Source organism: Theropithecus gelada, chromosome 3 (genome assembly GCF_003255815.1).
Source record: "Theropithecus gelada isolate Dixy chromosome 3, Tgel_1.0, whole genome shotgun sequence".
Classification (NCBI taxonomy): domain Eukaryota; kingdom Metazoa; phylum Chordata; class Mammalia; order Primates; family Cercopithecidae; genus Theropithecus; species Theropithecus gelada.
The window spans coordinates 135,346,050-135,367,552 of record NC_037670.1 but is presented as its reverse complement, the minus strand read 5'-3'; the positions used below and the strand labels follow the sequence as shown (position 1 = coordinate 135,367,552).

The 21,503-nt window shown below is 38.0% G+C and overlaps 1 protein-coding gene across 6 annotated transcripts in view; it reads left to right on the top strand.

The window, feature by feature from the left end:
• IMMP2L (inner mitochondrial membrane peptidase subunit 2) overlaps positions 1-21,503 on the top strand; it is an 879,518-nt gene that overhangs the window by 547,351 nt on the left and 310,664 nt on the right. Inside the window, exon 7 of one of the 6 annotated variants that reach the window (XM_025379240.1) lies at positions 14,493-14,518. The exons of the other annotated variants lie outside the window; for them this stretch is intronic. Coding sequence (XP_025235025.1) covers positions 14,493-14,518 — 26 coding nt within the window. The remainder of the gene's footprint in view (positions 1-14,492; positions 14,519-21,503) is intronic. 6 annotated transcript variants of the gene reach the window in all.

The following is a 21,503-nucleotide window of genomic DNA, read 5'->3' as shown; positions in this document are numbered from 1 at the left end:
ATTCCCTCCACCGTGCTTTAGTATCCCGCATAAATATCCCAGTCAAAATTCCTACTCAAGGAAAAGACTTGGTGAGGAATAAGTCCTTCTTACCCAGCAGCAGGAGAGGAGGCCCACAACAGCAACCCTACCCTCCTTTTGTAACTATGAATGGACCACCAGTGATTGCCAGGTCTATGGGGAGACCCAGTAACAAGAAAGTTAAAAGATCAAATAAACAAAGAAGAAACTTGATCCCAGCAGAAAGAGTAACTATTCAGAGAACATAGTATCTTGGTTTTTTTATTCATCAAAAATATTTAGAAGTGTTTGAGAACATATTGTATCCATAAAACAAGAATTAGGAAAACTATGATAAAGGAACCATTAGTGAGCTAGAGAGTACTACTAGAGAATACAAATATGATTGTTGAAATTAAATCAGTAATGCTAAAAAAACAACATTGAGAAAATCTTGCAGAAATTAGAGCAAGAAGACAAACAGAAAAAAATACGGGGGAGAAAAGCTATAAAGAAGAGATGCCAGTAAAAGAGGTACAATCCAGGAATCTCAAAAAAAAAGAAAAGAAAAATGAAAAAAGAAATAACAAGAAAATAGTAGCAGACCATATCCAGACCTGAAGAAGGATATTTGTCATTTGATGGTTCCCATAAAATAATCTAAACCCAGACACATATTTAATTTTTAGAACACCAAGGATAAAGATGAAATTATAAAAGCTTCAAGAGAAGAAAAAAATGTCTTAACAAAAGAACAAAGATCTGATTTACATGGGGGCAGCACAGGGCACCAAAAGAGCATTATTTTTGAGGTTATGAGAGAAAATCTCTTTTTCAACTTAAAATGGTATTTTGCCTCCATTATGTAATAGTAGACTGAAGACATTTTCAAATATGGAAGAACTCAGAATATTTCTCTCCTAATCCACCACCAAATTGTGTAGTGGAATGAAGATTGCTGTAAGTTAGTTGACATTCCTCCCATTGAGAGCTGTGGTCCTATATCCTCTCCCCTTGAATCTGAGTGGGCTGTATAACTGCTTTCACCAGTTGTGTACAGTGAAATTACATTGTGCCCATTTTCTAGCCCAGGCTTTAGGAAACTATCATCATTTATTTCCTATCACTTGGAACATTCCTTCCATGAATTGGCCCCATTTGGCACTCTAGTTGACAATCCTAGTTGAGTCCAACTTTCCAGTCATTCCCTCCAAGGGGATGTGAGTGATGCCATCTTTGAATCCACAAAATTTTCCTAAGAAACAATTTGACCATACAAAATTCAAAAAGCAGAGTACATATTGCCAACTTAGCAAAATTTATTCACTTAAAGTGTTTACTGATTTGCAGTGATTAATTGATAGTTGCTAGAACGAGAGAGGCATTCAATATCATAGCAAGAGAATCATGTGCCTTGTTCTAGAAAACTCTGTCTTCTCTTCATTCTGGTAACAACCCCAACCTCGGAGAGCAAGTATGGTCCTCATTACAGGGAAACACAAACCTTTTTGGAGGCACATTGTAGGGTATAATGACTATGATAGAAATTTTAGAACACAGAAAGTAAGAGTAGAAAGGCCACTTAGATTACCCTGTCATAACCCTAAATTACTAGATTTTAAAATTCATGCCTTTTGTAGGCATTGGGAACTACTGGGTTTGGGAAGTAGAAGGAAAGACCCCTTTCAGGTCATATTGGAACAGGGCAAAAGCCTAGTGATCTGGGAACCATCCAGCCAGATATCCTGAGAAAGGACAGTTTGAGCATGAGATATATTGTCAACTGTATTGATTCCCTAGTAAGAATAATGATACATTATGGAAGGAAAGAGTCCACATAAACCGTAGGCAGATATAGGAGGGGAAAGCAAAGGTTTAAGTACAATGAAGCTTCTATGTTCTATTTCTATAGCATCTCAGAAACTAGTTTTATTCTCAGCATCCTGTATTAGAAGAACTTGACAAGTTCTGAATTTTCCACACATATATTTTTTATTTCCCGAATTCTCCATACTGATCATTATTTATAATCACTAGTAAGACAAGCTGCAGACTGGGAGAAAGTATTTGCAAACCACATATCTGAGGAAGAATTTGTGTCTAGAATATATAAAGAACTCTCAAAACTCAGCAGTAAAGAAGCAAGCAGTTAGAAAATGGGCAAAAGATACGAACAGAAAAAAAAATCACTGAAAAGTATATGCAGATGGCAAATAAGCACATGAAAAGATGTTAAATATCATTAGTCATTAAGAAAATGCAAATTCAAAACAATGAGATATCACTACACAGCTATTAGAAACTAAAATACACAGCTATTAGAATACTAAAATAAATAATAGTGACAACACCAAATGCTTGCAAGGATTTAGAGACTGGGTTATCCCCCGGTGGGGATGTAAATGGTAGTGCTGCTCTGGAAAACAATTTGACAATTTCTTATGAAACTAAACTTACACCTACCATATGACCCAGCAATTATCACTTGGACATTTATCCCAGAGAAATGGAAACTTACATTGATACAAACACCTGAATATTAATGTCTATAGCATCTTTATGTGTAATAGCCTAAAAGTGGAAACAATCCAAATATCCTTCAACAGGTGGTTAAACATATTCTGGTACATCCATACCATGAAATATAACTCAGCAATAAAAAGGAATGAACTATTGATACATACAACAACCTGGATGGCACTTAAAGGGATCCTGCTGTGTAAAAATTTTTCTTAAGTACTTTTCATATGATGTCACATTCTTGAAATGACAACATTATAGAGATAGAGAACAGATTAGTGGTTGCCAAGGTTAATGGAGGTAGGGGAGAGGGAAGGAGGTGGGTGTGGCTATTAAAGGGTAACATGTATGCCCTTTGTGATTGACTTTGGTGGTACATGAATCTACATGTGTAATAAAATTGCACATTAGTGGTACATGAATCTACATGTGTAATAAAATTGCATAGAACTCAGCATACACGCCAGTGCATACATACACACACACACTCACAAATAAGTTCATGTAAACCTGGTATAATCTGAATAAGTTCAGTGGATCTTATCAGTGTCAGTATTCTGGGTATGATGTTGTACTACAGCTAGGCAATATGTCACCATTGAGGGAAACTGAGTGAAGGGTATACGGAATCTCTGTATCATTTCTTAAAATTGCATGTGAATTTACAGTCTTAAAATAAAAAAGTTGAAAAAAATAAGAAAAAGGCCTATGTATTTTTGTAGCCCACTCAGAAAAAAAAATGGGATTTTAAATATCCTATTCTATCAGGAGGGACTGCTAATCTGGTTCTCTCTCATATGGTCCCTGAGTCAATGATCACAAGGCAGGGTCTACCCAGCCCAGATGTTATTTCTCAGCAGTGACGATAAAACTAACATTTCTTAAGCCTTGCTGCATGTCATCCTACAACTTCTTCATTAGAATGATGGCTTATGCTGTTCTGTATTGTCTGACATAAGCATATACCTACAGCTTCCTTTTATGCCAACCCCCCCTCATTCTCTCTGATCCCACCACAGTTGCCTTCTTTCATCTCCTGAAATGTGTTGTGGTTTTTCCCTCCACAAGCCACTTTCCCATTTGCCTACAGCACTTTTTGCTGTTTAAGCCTTCTTACTCTTCATATCTTAGTTATAATATCATTTCTTCAGAGAAGACTTCCCTGATTTTCCAAACTACGTCAGATGGCCTGTAACACACTCTAGTGGTATTTTGACTTGTCATAGCAGTTATGGGTGCAATTGCATACTTGTCTGTGTTGTCATTTGATCTTAAATTTGCAGTAGAATAAACTGAAGCTTAGAGATGCAGGGGCCTTTGAAAACAGTATGCTGAGAATAGATAGGGCTCAAGGACAGTATCTCCAACTGAACTTTTAATGAACTCCCGTAGGCGCCAAGAAGGCGAGTAGATAAGTAAGAGTATAGAAACAAGGTACTGAGTAGAAGGTTACATGTGGGAAAAGAAAGTTTGTTTTGCATTGCATTCTTTCTGCTGACGTGAGGTTTATGGAGTATAAATAAAGTGAGGCGGAGGCTCTGAGTGCGGCCGCCATGTTCTCTGTGTGTCTTTGTCTTTGTGTGTGTTCTTTCATTCTCCACCACCCCCGGTGCGGCCCCCAGCAAGTGGTGCAGCGAGCAGGGTCAGCACGGGTGAGTAGGGGAGAACAAGAAGGGGAACCCCCTAGGAGCGGGTAAGGCTCAGATATTGTTAAGGGGAACCTTCTTAAGCTTTCATTATGGGAATTCCATCTCTCTGGCCTCAGAATATTTATGGCTGTTTCAAGGACTGTTGCTGTCTATGGGAGTAGAAGTGAAAGAAAAAGACTTTGAAGCGATTGTTTGCCCATGTTGAATAACATTGTTACTGGTTTCAGTATCAGACTAAAGTGCAGCTGAATCGGAAAAAATGGTTACAGGTAGTAAAAGCTTTGCTTAGAGCTCTCCAGTTAGGGGATATTATGCCTCTAAAATTGTGGACCTTGTGTAACTCTATCACTCAGACATTAGAGTTACTTGAGACTGATTCGGAGTGTGGTAATGTAGCCACAGGAGGAAAGGTATCTGAGGATTTGGAAAAATAAAATAAAATAAAATAAATCTGAAATGGAGCCCATTTGTGCCAGGGTAGCAAAAGGGGGAGAAGAGAAAAAGCCAGCTCTTCCTTCTTCTAAGAGAAATTCTGACATGCAGTGTATTATGGAAATGCTTCAACAAATATTACAGATACATTCTTCTAATTCACCTTTGTGAGCTTTCCCTGTTTCTTTTCCTTCTGCCCTGTTAAAAGAGAATTTTCCAGTGCCTCCAACCCCCGGGCTTCCTTATCTTTACCTTTGTTTGGCAAAGTTTTCTCAGTGCCTTGCCCGCCACTGGGGGAGGGAGAAAAGGAAAAGATTAAAAAAAAAAAAAAAAATTTAAGGAGCTGGATCTGTTTCCAATTATTTGTGCTTCTTTTGCTCCTAATGCTCAGTTTTCAAATGGTGGCAATAATGTCCAATTTAATGCCTTACAAATTAAATTTTTAAAAGAAATGAAAGCTGCCATTTCTAACTATGAACCCCTATCCTTGGTCTTCTTGATATTTTTTTATCAGAAAATTTGATAATTTCTATAGACTGGGAGACTTTGGGGAAGGCTTTTCTTGATCGTTCTCAGTGGTTACAATTGCACAGCTGGTAAATGAACAAGGCGCATGTACAGGCTAGAAAAAATGTTATGTGTGATCCCCCAGGAGCCACTGAGGAACAACTCACAGGCACAGGCCAATATGCTACTCTTAGTGCTCAGGCTGGTCTAGAAGATGTTGCCCTTACTCAAATCAAGACTTTGTTTTTAAGGGCCTAAAATAAGGTAGAGATAACAGGAAAATCTTCCCTTTCCTCTGTGAAGATTTTACTGGGCACAAATGAACAATATTCAGATTTCGTAGCCCGTCTTCAGGATGCTGTCTTGAAAATTGGGGGTGCTGACCTTGCTTCAAAAATTTTGTTACAAACGTTGTCTTTTAAAAATGCTTATGCTGACTGTCAAAAATTGTTAAAATTATTAAAGGCCAATGGGGCCAACTTAGATAAATATATTAAAACTTGTGTTAGTGTTGGAGGGGCTATTTATAATGCTCAATTATTTGCTGGAGCTTTGTCTAAAGCCTTAAAAGGAAATAACAAACAAGGTGTTTGCTTTCAGTGTGGTAAACCTAGACATTTCAAAAAAGAATGTCATAAAAATTGAACACTTTTATCCCTCAAGGCAGAAAGCTGCCTTCAGAGGTGTACAAATGTTGTGGTAAAGGTCGACATTGGACAAATAAATGTCATTTCAAAACTGATAAAAGTGGAAATTTACTGTCTCCTCTCCTGGGAAATGGGAGCCGGGGCCCACAGGCTTGGGGCCCCAACAATTTATGTCACCAGGTCTGAAAGTGTAGTTGGTTTATCAGTCTTTACAAATGAGAAATATAAGAAAGGAAAAGAATGCACAAACTAACTAGGTTTCTTGTAATAAATCACTAAACTAGTCAAAGGACCAAAAAATACAAGATCAGCGTGACTCTGAAGGATGTGAGATTATGGTTCTGCACTTGTTACATTAAAGAGCTAAAATAAATAGACGTAATATTAACAATAATAACAGTAATAATAGCCATAGCATACTGAGTACTTACTATGTGTCTACTACTGTGAAAAAATCTTCACTTGCATTTAGTTCTTCCAACATCCCTTTAAGACTGACAAATTTTATAATTATTACCATTTTGTAGACAGGAAGACAGAGTTAAGACAGTTTTATAAATGTATCCAAGGTCATATAGCTATTATATTTTGAAAATATGACTTTCTGTCCCTAGAGCTTACATGCTTAACCCTTTCCTCTAGACTGCTCTATAAAGTACAAAAATGGTAGTCACCCTCCTTGGAATAATCGGAGGAAAGAAAAACCAATAACTAAGTAAAAGTTATATCTCAGCACCAGATCCAATCCCAATTTCAAGTATCCATTTAGCCTTGGATAGCATCACTGTGTTTTGAAAACCAAAATCCGTTGAGTATTTTGTGGTCCACCATTTTTTACAAAGCAGATACTCTATTGAATAGTAAGCTACGAACTGAATTTCTGTACCTGTAATCACCTTATTTGTTTACAAATATTTGTTATTGACTAAATCTGCATACAATACCCAGTGAGCAATGGCCTACAACATCAAGGAATAAATTCAAGTCCTCCTTAAGGATCCCACACCTTACCCCAGTTTCTCAGCTTTATGTGGCAACTAAGCAGAGCACCGCTGCTGACTTAGTTATTACTCAGCCTTATACTTTGTCTCCTAATAGAGGAGTATATAAATTAGCTATTAGAGTGTGTGGCCCTTTGCCAAAAGGACATGATGTTACTAATAAAATTCTTATTATGGTTCAAGTCTCACAATTTATATGCCTAGAGGCAGGGGAACGTATTCTCAATAGGGAGGGTTTGGTAGCACAGAAAAAACTGTTTTTTGGGAAACTTTAGTTTCTAATCAAAAGCCCTTATGTTCATTGCACATTAATGAAATAGTTTTTAAAGGGTTAATTGATACGGTGGTGAATATGTCTATTATTTGTTTAAATTAGAGGCCTATACAATAGGAAAAAAGACAAGTTTCAGTTATACTCACTGGCTTGGGTGCTGCTTCTGTGGTTTATCAAGACGTAGAATCTTTAACCTGTGTCGGTCCTAAAGGTCAACAAGGTCAAGTGTTTTTTTTTTTATTTTTATATTGTCCCTATCAATATTAATTTTTGGGAACAAGATCTTTCACAACAATTTGCTGCTTTTTTAAACATTCCTCATATTTCCTCAGCTGCCAAAAATATGATGTTCAAAATGGGCTACAATCCTTTAAACTCATAACCACCACTCCTATTTAGGTGCAACAGTGACCATTATTTAAAGAAATATTTAGGACTCTAAAAGAGTAAGTCAAAAAACAAATGGCCGAGAGGAATATAAAGCCACGTATTTCTGCATGGAATTCCCGTCTTTGTCTTGTCTTAAAACTATAAATGTTTACATTAAACCTAGGGAAAGTTTACAGCCTGGTCTTCCTAATCCTGCCCTTATCCCACAAAGTTAAAAATTAATGGTCATAGATCTCAAAAATTGTTTTTTCTCTATTCAGTTACAACATCTTTTTTCTATTCTAGAAGGAGACAGTCACTTGGACAGCTCACGTCATTTAACTCCTTTGGCTTTACAGGAACTCCAGCTTGTGGAAGAGCAACTTCAAAAGGCTCATTTACATTATATCCTTCCCGATGTTCCCCTTTCCCTTTGTTTATTTCATACTTTACATTCTCCTACAGGAATGATTCATCAGACCAATCGGCTGCTAGAATGGATCTTTTTGTCCAATAAAACATCTAATGCTTGGCTACTTATATCGATCATTTAGCTGAACTGATCATCAAAGGACGGCATCACTGTCAACAACTTTGGGGAGGAGATCCTTCCTTAATTATCAATTCACTCATAGTCAGATCATTTATCTTCTTGCAACTTCTGATTCTTGGCAAGAAGCTTCATCAATCTTGAATTACAGTTTATCCTTATCCCTCGGTGCAACAGAGAGAATTGTTTGCTATTCTCATGGTCTTACTTGATTTCCCTACTACTGGTTGTAATATTGTTAGTGATTCTCAATATGCCGTTTATGTTACTTCTTATATTTCTCAGGCCACTTTACCTCTTTGTGCTACTTCTTCTCTTCAAAAACTCTTTTCCTTGTTATTTTCTACTTTGAGCCAACGTCGAGCTCCTTTATTCATCACTCATCTTTGTTCTCATTCTCAACTGCCTGGACCATTAGTTCATGGAAATACTCAGATTGATTCACTTCTAATTGGCCACTTGCAGGCTGCAGAACAAGAACATGCTCTACATCACACTAATAGTTCTGGCCTTCAACGACGGTTTCATTTAACTCGTAAATAAGCTCGTTCTCTTATTCAAGCTTGTCCTTTCTGTGCTCCTTAGAGCATTCCATCCTTCCATCCTGGAGTTAACCCGAGAGGTACTCAAGTTAATCAAATTTGGCAAATGGATGTTATACATATTCCTTCTTTTGGACGATTAAAGTATGTTCATCATACCATTGATACTTTTTCTCATTTTCAATGGGTCACTCCGTTGCCATCTGAGAAAGCTGATTCTGTTATTACACATCTCTTAGCTTGTTTTGCCATTATGGGCATTCCTTTTATACTTAAAACTGATAATGCCCCTGCCTATGTCTCTCATAAATTACAAGTTTTCTTACAGCAATACAATATTCAACATGTCACTGGGATCCCGGGCAACAGTCAAGGTCAAGCCATCATTGAACGCGCAAATTTAACTTTAAAAACTCAACTATTAAAACAGAAAGGGGGAAATGAGCCCCCCCCAAAAGAAACCAGATTTTTTTGAAGGTTAACCTTTCCACCTTAATTTTTTTGATTTTGAAGGTTCTTTTTACCTTAATTATTTTTTGAATCAATGGAGACAATTGCAAGACTCCGCTGTCGTAACCCATCTTTCCTCACCTCCCTTGGTGATAGTCCCCGCTGACAATTTAAAGATTTGGTATCCTAATGAAGAAGGTAAGTATGTTCAAGGGCAAGTTCTAAAACAGGAACGGGGCTATGCTCTTGTCCTTACAGGGAGCGGACCTAAGTGGTTTCCTACAAGATGATTGAAACCCTGTTGAAAAGAAAACTGGATTCAGCATGCATTTCTTCCTTTGTTGGATGTGCCTCGGCGGGGGACTTATTTCCCTTAGTGAGGCTTTGTATGAATATTGCACTTATATTCCCTTTCCACCCTTGTATCAGGGAGTCGCCTGGGGAGAGGCGGAAATTAAGGTTTTCACCAATGACACTACTTGAATGCCGTCCCCCTATATAGACAAGGACAATATAGAACGGGAAACGGAAATTATAAACAACACATACCAATTTTGAGTGGAAGAACTTCCAATATGCATGGGAAATAGTTCTCATTGTCTCCGAAAATCGTATGAAGCCTGGGTTGTTCGCTATAATCATAGTTATGTGGCTGCTAATACTGTTATTATAATCATACTGTATATAGTAATGCAACTATTCCTAGTTCTTTACCTTTTTGTCCTATTCCAGAGGTTTCTCCTAATATTGAGGTGCTGGAGTGGCAACTATGTCGGGGAAATAAAACCCGGATTTTATTAGAATACAATGGGATGCAGATAACTGATTGAAGTGTGCACGGTGATTTTCAAATAAAATTTAGTCACACATCTTTGAAATGGCACCGGGTAAATAAAAGTATTGCTGCTAACAATAATGAAACCTTGGTATGGTGTGAAGGAGGCCTAAGTACAGAGTCATCTTTGGAAGTTGTTAGCTGCAGGTGATGCCATTAACACTTTCGTGGGGAATATGTCTCTTAATCTTTCTAACCCAACTAATTCCTTTCATATTCAGTTATATCGGAATACCTCTCAATATATTATTGCTTGTGTCCGTAAGCCCTACCTATTATTAGCAGGGAATTTGATATGGGATAATAATATGGGAATTGTTAATTGTACAAATACGTGTACATTTTTGTCTTGCCTCAATCATTCTTGGTGGCACAACTTTGCTGGGGATATTTATATCCTCAGGGCTCATAAGGAAATTTGGCTACCTGTTAATCTTACACGACTGTGGGGGGCATCATCTCTTGAAACTTATATTTGGACTTCTCTTCAGCGAACCCGCCGTGCCCTTGGACTTATAATTGCCTCGGTGATGAGTCTTGTTGCCATTGCCTCCACTGCGGCTGTAGCAGGGCTCGCTCTTCATCAAAGCATACAAAATGCTGAATTTGTGCAGCAATGGCATGAACAATCTCACCGGTTATGGCTTCAACAACGAAACATTGATTCTCTACTTGCTGAAAGATTAGACAACATGGAGCAAGCATTGACATGGCTTGGAGATCAGCTCACTGTACTCAGTACTCGGGTAACATTACAATGTGATTGGAATTCCACTCAATTTTGTGTAACACCTGTGCCTTTTAACATCTCTCAAAATTGGACTGTAATCCGAAAATTATTAATTGGCCATACAAATATTAGGTTGGACATTCAAGAGCTCACTCAGAACATTTCTGAAACATTTCGACAACAATTACATGTGTTGTCTGGAACTGTAACCTTGCAGGAGCTGGGGCAATGCCTTGCTGCCTTTAACCCATGGACTCAGATAAAAACATGGATTTCTACAATCTCTGGAAGTATATTGCTTTGGGCACTTGGTTTGGGTCTACTTCTTTTGGTGATTCGATGCTCCCTCCATCGCCACCAAAAACAAAAGAAAACACAGGAACAAATATGGGCTACCTTTTTAGGATTGAGGCAAAACAAAATTAAAAGGGGGGAAATGCAGGGGCCTTTGAAAACAGTATGCTGAGAATAGATAGGGCTCAAGGACAGTATCTCCAACTGAACTTTTAATGAACTCCCATAGGCGCCAAGAAGGCAAGTAGATAAGTAAGAATATAGAAACAAGGTACTGAGTAGAAGGTTACATGTGGGAAAAGAAAGTTTGTTTTGCATTGCATTCTTTCTGCTGAGGTGAGGTTTATGGAGTATAAATAAAGTGAGGCGGAGGCTCTGAGTGTGGCCGCCATGTTCTCTGTGTGTCTTTGTCTTTGTGTGTGTTCTTTCATTCTCCACCACCCCCGGTGCGGCCCCCAACATAGAGAGATGTTTTACAAGTTGCCCAAACTTAAAGTGGTAAAGCTGGGATTTAATCCAGGTCTGTTTGGCACTAAGTCTCATGCATTTATTGGTATTTCCCCAGGCATCTTATGTGTATTACATGGTGAGATTTCTTATGTCAGGATATTATGAATGCCACAAAAGGATTTGTTGACAATGTCCTAACCTGTAGAATTATATTTCTTTACTATACTATTATAGTGTCCCAAATAGATTACAGATAGGTAGAAACTATACACATGCAACTCGTGATCATTTGGCCAAGGACACAGAGACTAGCAGAAGCTCGGGGAGAGATGTAGCATATCTTAGCCTGATTTTCCCTGGTCCAGGGTTCCTAATGGGTTTCATGGCTACTTATGATGCTACCTGCGTTTGTAAGGTACTGCCAGATCTGGGAAACCACATGATTCTCAGAAGCTGGAACTGAAATACAAAGTCTGTGTACTAAACATTTTAGCAACTGTTTATGGATGTTGAAACCTCCTTGTCATTAAATCTCCTGTCATTGAACCAAGCTCCGTAAAAATAACGTACTACTTATCTCCTGGAAGAAGCAGAATAATTCTACTGTGTCTCTTATCACTTCAATACCCTCTTGCTGATTAGCATCTGAGGAAAACAGTTTTCTTACAACTACTCTTAAATATAAACACAAATATGATCAATAAATAACTATAAATATGCTTTAGTGGGGCTCAGGTATTAACTCAAGATTTCTCCTTATTGCAGAAATCATCGTAACTTTTAGCCTAAGATCTAGCATGTGGTCTGACCCATTGTAAGTTTCCCTTCTTGTGTTCTTCTGGTTCTATTTCTTCACTTTAACGGAGCCTATAAGGTTCTTACTTCATGCCAGTCTGCACTGGGATTATAGCTTCTGTTTTTCCTGATCCTTATGTCTGAGTTCTTGGTCTTGGTATGAGCAAATGACTGACATTCATGTTACTTTTACTTCTATGGTGCTCTTCAGATGTCTCTTTTTCTTTCTAACAGAAATGGAGATTGCAGCAGCCCTCTAATTTTCAGCATGCCTTGAATGTACTATAGCTGTGGGCCTTTTCTGGGAAGATTTATTTTCTTATTAGGTCCAGAACTCAAAATATGTTTCTTTATTTCTTGCCACCCTGTTCCTTTCTGTGTAATATCAATTGAATCTTTCTTCTATCATTAGAAGCTCAGAAGTGTTACAGCTTAACTCCTTCTTGCTGTACAATATCCTGTGATTCATACCTTATCACTGTCAGCCAGTAAGAGAGGTGCTGAAGAGATTGTGTCTCTTTAGTATTTAGACGGTTGCATTGGTTACTTTAACAGAAACCAAAATAACAAAGGCTTAGACAAGGTAGAAATGTATTTCTCTCACACATAGACATATAAGTCATAGTTGGTTGTAGGAGGGGACATGGGGGAGAATGCGCTGTTCCAAAAGGTTGTTTAGAAACCAGTTTCCTTTTTGTTGCTCCCCATCCCGTTGGGTGTTTCTGGCATCAGTATGGTCAAAGAGAGAAAATGAGAAAGAAGCAGAGGGCATACTCCTTTTAAAGGCATGATCTAGAAGTGCTACGTATGGGTTCTGCTTATGGCCCATTGGCCAAACTATAATCATATGGTCATACTTCGCAGTAAGGGAGGCTAAAACATGTAGTCATTAGCTGGGGGCTAAATTTTTTATATTGCTAAAAAGAACACAAGAGCAGACACTCAGGAACAACATCTGATTTTTGTATCTAGGCTTGAAGGGGAGAAAAGAACCCCAGGAACAGTTCAGAGTAAGCCAAGTTCCTATGGCTTGTGTGAAATCAAGAGAAAGCAAAGGAGTCCGGCGCAGTGGCTCACACCTGTAATCGCAGCACTTTGGGAGGCCGAGGTGGGCGGATCACGAGGTCAGGAGATCGAGACCATCCTGGCTAACACGGTGAAACCCTATCTCTACGAAAAATACAAAAAATTAGCGGGCAGGGGTGGGGGGAAGAGAAAGCAAAGGAAACAGGTTTGGGCCTAAGCAGAGATCAACCAGGGTTTGTCAATACAAAGCCAAGTGTGTGGTTTCTCCAGTAAGAAAAAAGAAAAAAAAAAAAGAGAGAGAGAGAGAGTAGTGAATACTTGAGGAATCAATGAATGATCAATGCTATTTCCCAACACATTAATTTGATGCTGGCATTAGAGACAGCACAGAGAGAGAGACAAATAGAGACTTTTTTTTTTTCCTGAGTAAGAGACAATACAATTTAACATGGAAGTGTGGAGAGAACAAAGGGCAGAGACAAGACAGGCTTGAGAGACACTGGAGAGGCAGACTCCCTCAGATGGGCAGAGAGGACCTGGAAGAATTGAACCTCACTCTGCAGTGTCCAGCATGTTTCCCTAGGAAAGTGTGTTCATCAAGAGTGATGGGGAAGTCAGGAGGGGCTGATTTTGTTTTGTGGCCCATCTTGTTTGGTTGTGTGGGGGTTTTGGCAGTAGGGGAGCAGGAAGAGAGGTGAATTATTTGGTTTTTGAGCATTTGACTTTGAGATATCAGTGCAAGATCCAGTTGGACATTGACAGTCAGACTGTTGGAGGGCACATAAGGAGAGTTTAGAACTTTAAATAAAAGAGGTTTGAGGTCTGTGTCTTTTTCATGAAATCTAATAGGTAAAGTCATGAGAATGTCGTAGCAAAGAAAGAAAAGGATTGGCCTTGGGGAGGACTTCTGTTTATTGAGGGATAGCAAGAAGAGCTAGAAAAGCAACTACATAAAAGAAATCCTCATTGGTGTTCATAAGAATTTCAAGGAGAGCAGCAGCCATCAGGGTAACCTTTCTAGAAAAAACAAGAACAAGGAAAGAAGCCAATCGATCTGTTCATTGGACAATCAATGTAACTTCTGTGAGACCTGTTTAGAGCAGAGACACAGGAACCACGATTGTACAGTTAACTTATGTACTAACAGGGCAGCAAGGAGGAAGGAGAGGCAGGTGTGGTGATGTTACCTTTTCCTTTTCATTTCAGTCATTCAAATGGCATATGTCTCTCTGTTATTGTGGGCTGTGAGGAACTGGCATAGGTTGAAAGGCAGAAAAGCCTTAGGGAAACCTGGCCTGTTTTTTTGTTTTTTGTTTTTTGTTTTTTGATATAGTACTACTTCTCTCTCAATTAGTTGTTTTAGTCTTCTGTGATTTTAAAATAAGTGCAATGTACATTTTGTTTTCATGAAACAAGATTAGGTTGAGAGCTCAGTAAGTTTAAGTAGGTTATTATCTTTTACCTCTTTTGATGCAATGAATTCTCACTAAAGAAATGATCTTTTTCCCTATTAAGTGATTTGTACTTGGAGTCAAGCCAAGTTGTTTTATCTCCAGGGACGGAATACAAGTGGCCTACAAGGACAAGATGAATTTATTCGCCAAGAAGTTGGCAATTTGAATAAGCATTAATTATGGTATTATTTCTGAATATATTCTTAATTATAGTTACATTGATATTGGCTAAGAGTTTTGATACATTTGGACGAACTTTCCATATCAACAAATGCTTGAGTGATCTAATTAATCTTCCTAGTGAATGTTTTGTATATTATGAAGCTCTTGCCAAGACATTTAGGAACTCAGTTAAGGTATTTTTTAAAAAAGTAATACATCTTTATTTGAATTTCAAATATGCCTTAAATTCTGTTCAGAAAATAAAATTAGATTGTGATTATGATTTATCTTATTTTTAAGGACTGATAGCATTTTTGATGCATTATTATTATACCTATTTCTTTGTTGATATTTATAAACTACGTACTTTATGCCTAGTATGCTTGAAATTTGTATCAAATCTAGTTATGTTATGCAAATCTAGTTATCTAGCATGTTATTTAATGTTAAATAAATAGTTGGGTATATAAGTTATTGAAACCATAGGAAATATTTACTTTAGTAAGCATGTTGCCAAAATCTGTAACTGTTACACTTTATAATTAATAAATATTTGTTAAATGTTTGTTGTATATAATGCATTACACTAGGGGGGCACAGAAAATGTAGAGCAATACAAGATTTTTTATACTTTCAATGGACTTATAATCTCTCAAAGAAATAAAGAAATGTACATATAATTATAGCATGTATTATAATTGATGCAATGAAAAACATGAAATACAGTCAAAGTTCAAATAAAAATAAAGCAGTCAGGTACCATCAGTTTGTTTTTAAAGAGAGGATGCTTAAGAAAAGTCTTGGCCAGTGGATATGATATGAGTGGCAGAAATGAGTAGCCTTTTCCAGGTAGAGAAAACATCCTAAGTGAAAGCAAAGAGAAGGAGAGCATGATCTAAATTTGGAGTTGAGTAGGTCAACCAGGTGCAGAAGGTAAGCCTTAAGAGTCATAGTGTCAGGGGTGGAGGGTTATTGTGGACACCATGTGTGCCAGAAGAAGGTGTTTTTAAGTATTTTGATTCATAGATAATAGGAAGTCATTGTAGTAGTAGTAGTAGTAGTAACCACCACTGGGTTACTATTATTATGTTTGTGAGAGCTGTATATTTCCTAAGCAACTAGCAGAGTCTATTAGTAGTGTGTCTTTCAAAAAGCAGATTAGTTTGTTGGTCTGTGTCTGGAGACAAGAGCTATACCCTTCAGAAGTAGGGCCAGCATAGCCCTGTGGAACTAGGTTTCCCATTTAGAAAAGGCCTAAAATGAGAGTTCTTAATGTTATCATGGAGTGACAAAGACACACTGACCAGATTGAAACAAATGATGGCGTTTTGCTCCTATTACTAGACCACACTACCATTAGTAAATTGTAAAATATTCATTATGATTTTAATAAATTCTAATTATTTTGTGAATGGTAGAATTATATTGCATTGCATTTTTCAGTGTTGAACATGTTAATCGGTTAAATGTAAACATTTAGAACAAGCCACGCTATATGTAGCCCTGTTTTGACCTTCTTCATTTTTTAACATGGTGGGAGCCTCAAGAAATGAAGTCACATGGGCCATGTTTGACCTCAGATGCTTTGTCAAGGCTATAACATTTTCTTATATGTACAGAGCATTATCATTTATTAATCTTCTGTAGACTTTGCATTGATCATCCTAAATGATGTGGTTTGAAATACCAGTACTATGTAAACAGCTCATAGGATTTGTACTAATCCAGTGTAACTCATGAAATTTACTTTTAATTATGAAACACACATTTTCATATTATTGCATGAAAATTAGAAAAGTTTTCTTTCCAAGAGAGGACAAAGAAAGGGCATTAAAATGTGCTGTTAATAAAAGGTGCCAATATGAATATGAGGTTTGTTCTTGACCACCAGCACTTCAGATTTTGCCATTGTTGAGAGTGTATAGCCCAGGACAGTAGAGTTAGGCCTAATGGGTCTAACTTTCTGTATCACACAATTGGAAAACCAGGATAGATTTTTAAGTAAGAAATGGTGTTCCCAGGTTTGTGTTTTAAAAGCCAATCCTGGTGTAAGTTAACGTAAGAGTAGATTGGCACTGGCATTAGGAAGCCTGGTTAGGCGGCTTATGCAGCAACCCAGCTACCAGATAATAAAGGTTTGGATTTGGAAAGTGACCAGGAAAAGGAAAGTTTCTGAGGCAAAAATCAAAACCAGTCAGTCTGACCCCAATGCCTATGATCATTCTACAATTTCAGCTTCTTCATGAAAAAGAAGTATGGCAAGGGCTCTATCCTCTTGGTACTTACAATCTGGTTAGGCCATAACTAAAATAATTGAGATTAAATATGTAGAAGAATGGTGCTATCTCTTGACTACAGCAGGGATGATAAATGTTGGTATAAAAATATGTCCTTCTATGATCTTAAATGTGGCCCATTTAGATTTCCTATGAATCTATTAGAATATTTAAATTTGAATCTTTGGCTAGGATTATTTGTGAAGGCAACAGCCATGCATTTTAAGATATTCTTAAAGAAATTCACAAAGATAGTTATTTAAATGATACTTAATGTTTTCATGATATTGGGAGGAAATTATAAATTTATAGTTACAAAGCATTAAGGATATTGTTACAGTATGTATATAATTAAATTCCTTATTCGTGTGGCTGTGTAGTCATATATGTCTATATATTTATTTGAATCACTGATTTATACATCCTTATTTGCGGTTGCTGCTTTGTGCTTCTTATTCTGATCCATACACAGAAAATAATGTATGGGCTTTTATTGAGCAAATCTCTTGATGGAAAGTAATTCCTGATGCATCAGTCAACAGAGAATTGGTGGGACAAAATAGCATTGGTTTTTGTCTACATAGGTTCATAGTGAATACTCAGAATTTTTTTCTTTATGGAAATTATTAAATAAAAAATATATTCCAATAAAAGTAGATGCTATTAACTTTTTCCCTGCCAAGATTTCTTGAAAACTTGTTTTCTAATGTCTTAAAAAGCATTTGCCCTTTAGATATGTGAGGGAAAGAGATAAAGTACATATTTTTCATTTTGTTTTTATCCTTTATTATAAAATAGCTTTAGAATTTTGTCATTGATATATAGTTATATATTAATATTTTTATTTAGAAATACTTTATTATAAGTATGATAAATATTTTCAAAAATGAGAATTGCACATAAAATAAAAAATTAAACCTATAGTCCCAATACTGAAATATAGCCGCCAGAAATAACTTTTTTTTTTTTTTTTTTTTTTTTGGAGACAGTCTTCCTCTGTTGACCAGGCTGGAGTGCTCACTATATCCTTGACCTCCTAGGCTCAATTGATCCTCCCATCTCAGCCTCCCGAGTTGCTGGGACCACCAGTGTATGCCACTGCACCCAGCTAATTTTCATTTTTTAAAATTTTTTGTAGAGGTGGGATCTTGCCATGTTGCCCAGGCTGGTCTCTTACTTCTGGGCTTAAGGAATTCTCGGTCTCCTAAAATGTTGAGATTATAGGCGTAAGTCACCACAACTGGCCAGAAATAACTTTATTTATTTATTTATTTATTTATTTATTTATTTATTTATTTTGAGATGGAGTCTTGCTGTGTTGCCCAGGCTGGAGTGCAGTGGCACGATCTGGGCTCACTGCAAGCTCCACCTCCCGGGTTCACGCCATTCTCCTGCCTCAGCCTCCTCAGTAGCTGGGACTACAGGCACCCGCCACCACTCCCAGCTAAATTTTTGTATTTTTAGTAGAGACGGAGTTTCACCATGTTAGCCAGGATGGTCTCAATCTCCTGATCTCCTGATCCGCCCGCCTCGGCCTCCCAAAGTGCTGGAATTACAGGTGTGAGCCACCGCACCCGGCCAACATAATTTTTTTTTTTTTTGAGACGGAGTTTCACTCTTGTTGCCCAGGCTGACGTGCAATGGCACGATCTCGGCTCACCGCAACCTCCGCCTCCAGGGTTCAAGCGATTCTCCTGCTTCAACCTCTCAAGTAGCTGAGATTACAGGCATGCGCCACGACACCCGGCTAATTTTGTATTTTTAGTAGAGATGAGGGTTCTCCATGTTTGTCAGGCTCATCTCAAACTCCCAGCCTCTGGTGATCCACCTGCTTCGGCCTTCCAAAGTGCTGGGATTACAGGCGTGAGCCACTGCGCCCGGCGAAATAACATCTTTTTTTTTTTTTTTTTTTTGAGGCGGAGTCTTCACTCTGTCGCCCAGGCTGGAGTGCAGTGGCACCATCTCGGCTCACTGCAAGCTCCGCCTCCCGGGTTCGCGCCATTCTCCTGCCTCAGCCTCCCGAGTAGCTGGGACTACAGGCGCCCGCCACCGCGCCCGGCTAATTTTTTGTATTTTAGTAGAGACGGGGTTTCACCATGTTAGCCAGGATGGTCTCGATCTCCTGACCTCGTGATCCGCCCGTCTCGGCCTCCCAAAGTGCAGGGATTACAGGCGTGAGCCACCGCGCCCGGCCGAAATAACATCTTAATGTCTGTCTTTCCAGACTCTTTCTCCCACATGATCATTTTTATAGTTTTTATAAAAATGAGATTATATTGAACATACTATATTTATGTGTCTTAATAGAATATGAAAATCCTTCCAAATTATCAGACATTATTCTACAACATCATGTTTTTTGAATACATACTATTCCTTTTTAGGAATACAATAATTCACTTAACTCCTCCCCTATTTTTAATGTTTGGATTATTTTTAATCTTTTCCAAAATAGTTCCTTTTATTTTTTAATGGTACACACAAATCGAATCTGGGCTTGTATATAGACCAGGTTTGTTTTTGCTGCCTTACTGTGTTTTGTGACCACCTGCTATGACCTCATTTTTATCTCTTTTTCCCTATACACATGTAGCGAAGGTTGCTGTCTATTTACTAGAGTCGGTGCTTTCCTGTTCTTCCTGTGCATCAACTGGACCACATTTCACAGCTTCTCTTGCAGTTACTGTGGCCACGTGACCATATTCTAGCCAAAGAAATGTGACTGGAAGTCATATGCACCAATTATAGGCCTGCTTCCAAGATATCTCCCATGCTTGCACCTCTACTCTCTGTTTCTTTCCTACTGACAGGGATGGAGGCAACTCCTAGGCTAACCTTGGAAGCTGTGTGTTGATGGTGGAAGAGCCATTGACAACCCAGCTCCTGCATAATAGAGTAAAGCGGCCTTGCCCCTATGGCTCCTACCAAACTGGAGCACTTTGGACTGTTATTTCAGCTATAAGTGAACTTTGATTGGATTTAGCTATTGTACATTTTCAGTACACTTTGTTAGAGCAGGTAGCCTAGGATGCTTTGTCACATAACCCTAAATCTTACCTCAATCCTGTAAACACTGAGAATTAAGACTCTACTTGGTTCTCCATAGTCAGCTTCCCATACTATTTAGTTAACTTTTTCCTTTCCCCATTTGTTTTTCTGACATTCTGTCTTTCACTGATGTAGAACTAAGCTGTTAAAAATTGATAATGGGGCCGGGCGCGGTGGCTCACGCCTGTAATCCCAGCACTTTGGGAGGCCGAGGCGGGCGGATCACAAGGTCAGGAGATCGAGACCACGGTGAAACCCCGTTTCTACTAAAAATACAAAAAATTAGCCGGGCGCGGTGGCGGGCGCCTGTAGTCCCAGCTACTCAGGAGGCTGAGGCAGGAGAATGGCGTGAACCCGGGAGGCGGAGCTTGCAGTGAGCCGAGATTGCGCCACTGCACTCCAGCCTGGGTGACAGAGCAAGACTCTGTCTCAAAAAATAAAAATAAATAAAAAAAAAAATAAAATTGATAATGGGATAATGAGCCATCCCTCAAGGGTATTTTTATTTTAGTAGAATATTTGGGGGAGATTCAAGACCTTAAGCCAAGACAGTAATAAATGCAATTTTAATTAATATTTTTAAATGAATGTAATAGTTCTTAACTAAATCATAGAGCCATGTTGCCCATACCATCTATAAGATGTTAACAGGTTTTAGGCCAAAAAGATATCCTGTTCTTAAAGACATTTTGGACACCTGCACACCGTACCCATCTATTGGCAATGTACAGTTCATATGAGCATGTGAAAGGCTGTGAGAAACCTCGCAGTAAATAAACCCATCTGCTTTCTCTAACCTAGTGTTTCCAAAGTTTAATTTCCCATAGAAGTCTTCTTAAGGTTCTACCATTAACATCTTGGAAAACTAGTGTTCCATGGAACACAGTTGGGAAATGCTATCCCAGAATATTAGAGTCCCAGGAAACTTTGACATAATTGACTAAGAAGAATAAATGAGAAGGACCATTTTAAATTTTGCCTGTAGTTCAAAAGAGATAAGTGGTTCTGATTCAAATAAAAGTTGTCATTGCATTTTCAGAAACAGGTTTACTGAGTGGAATGCAGTGCCTTGCCAATTGCTGTCAACTCTGATTACCCTTTCCCCTGTCAAGAGTTTAAAAATAACAAGAACACTTGCATTTGTGAGAATTCAACTATTACTTTCTTCCTTGATATCTTTATAAGTATTATATGTTATTTAATTCAGTCAGGTAATTTGTTCAGCCTGTTTCTTTCTTGAATTTTAAGTTATTACCTGTCGATATACTACAGGTAAGTAGAAAAGTGATGAATTCTTGGAAATTAGCGTTTATTCTAAGTTTATCCTCTCTACCCACTAGATTGATATATATTTTTCTTATTCTACTGTTGTCCATCAATAAAGAATTTTTTACTATTTCAGTGAGAGTTAACTGGAGATTCTAATCATAACATTATATAGGACTTTATCTTACCTCAGGAAAAATAGGTGACCCAAGAAGAAAAATATTTA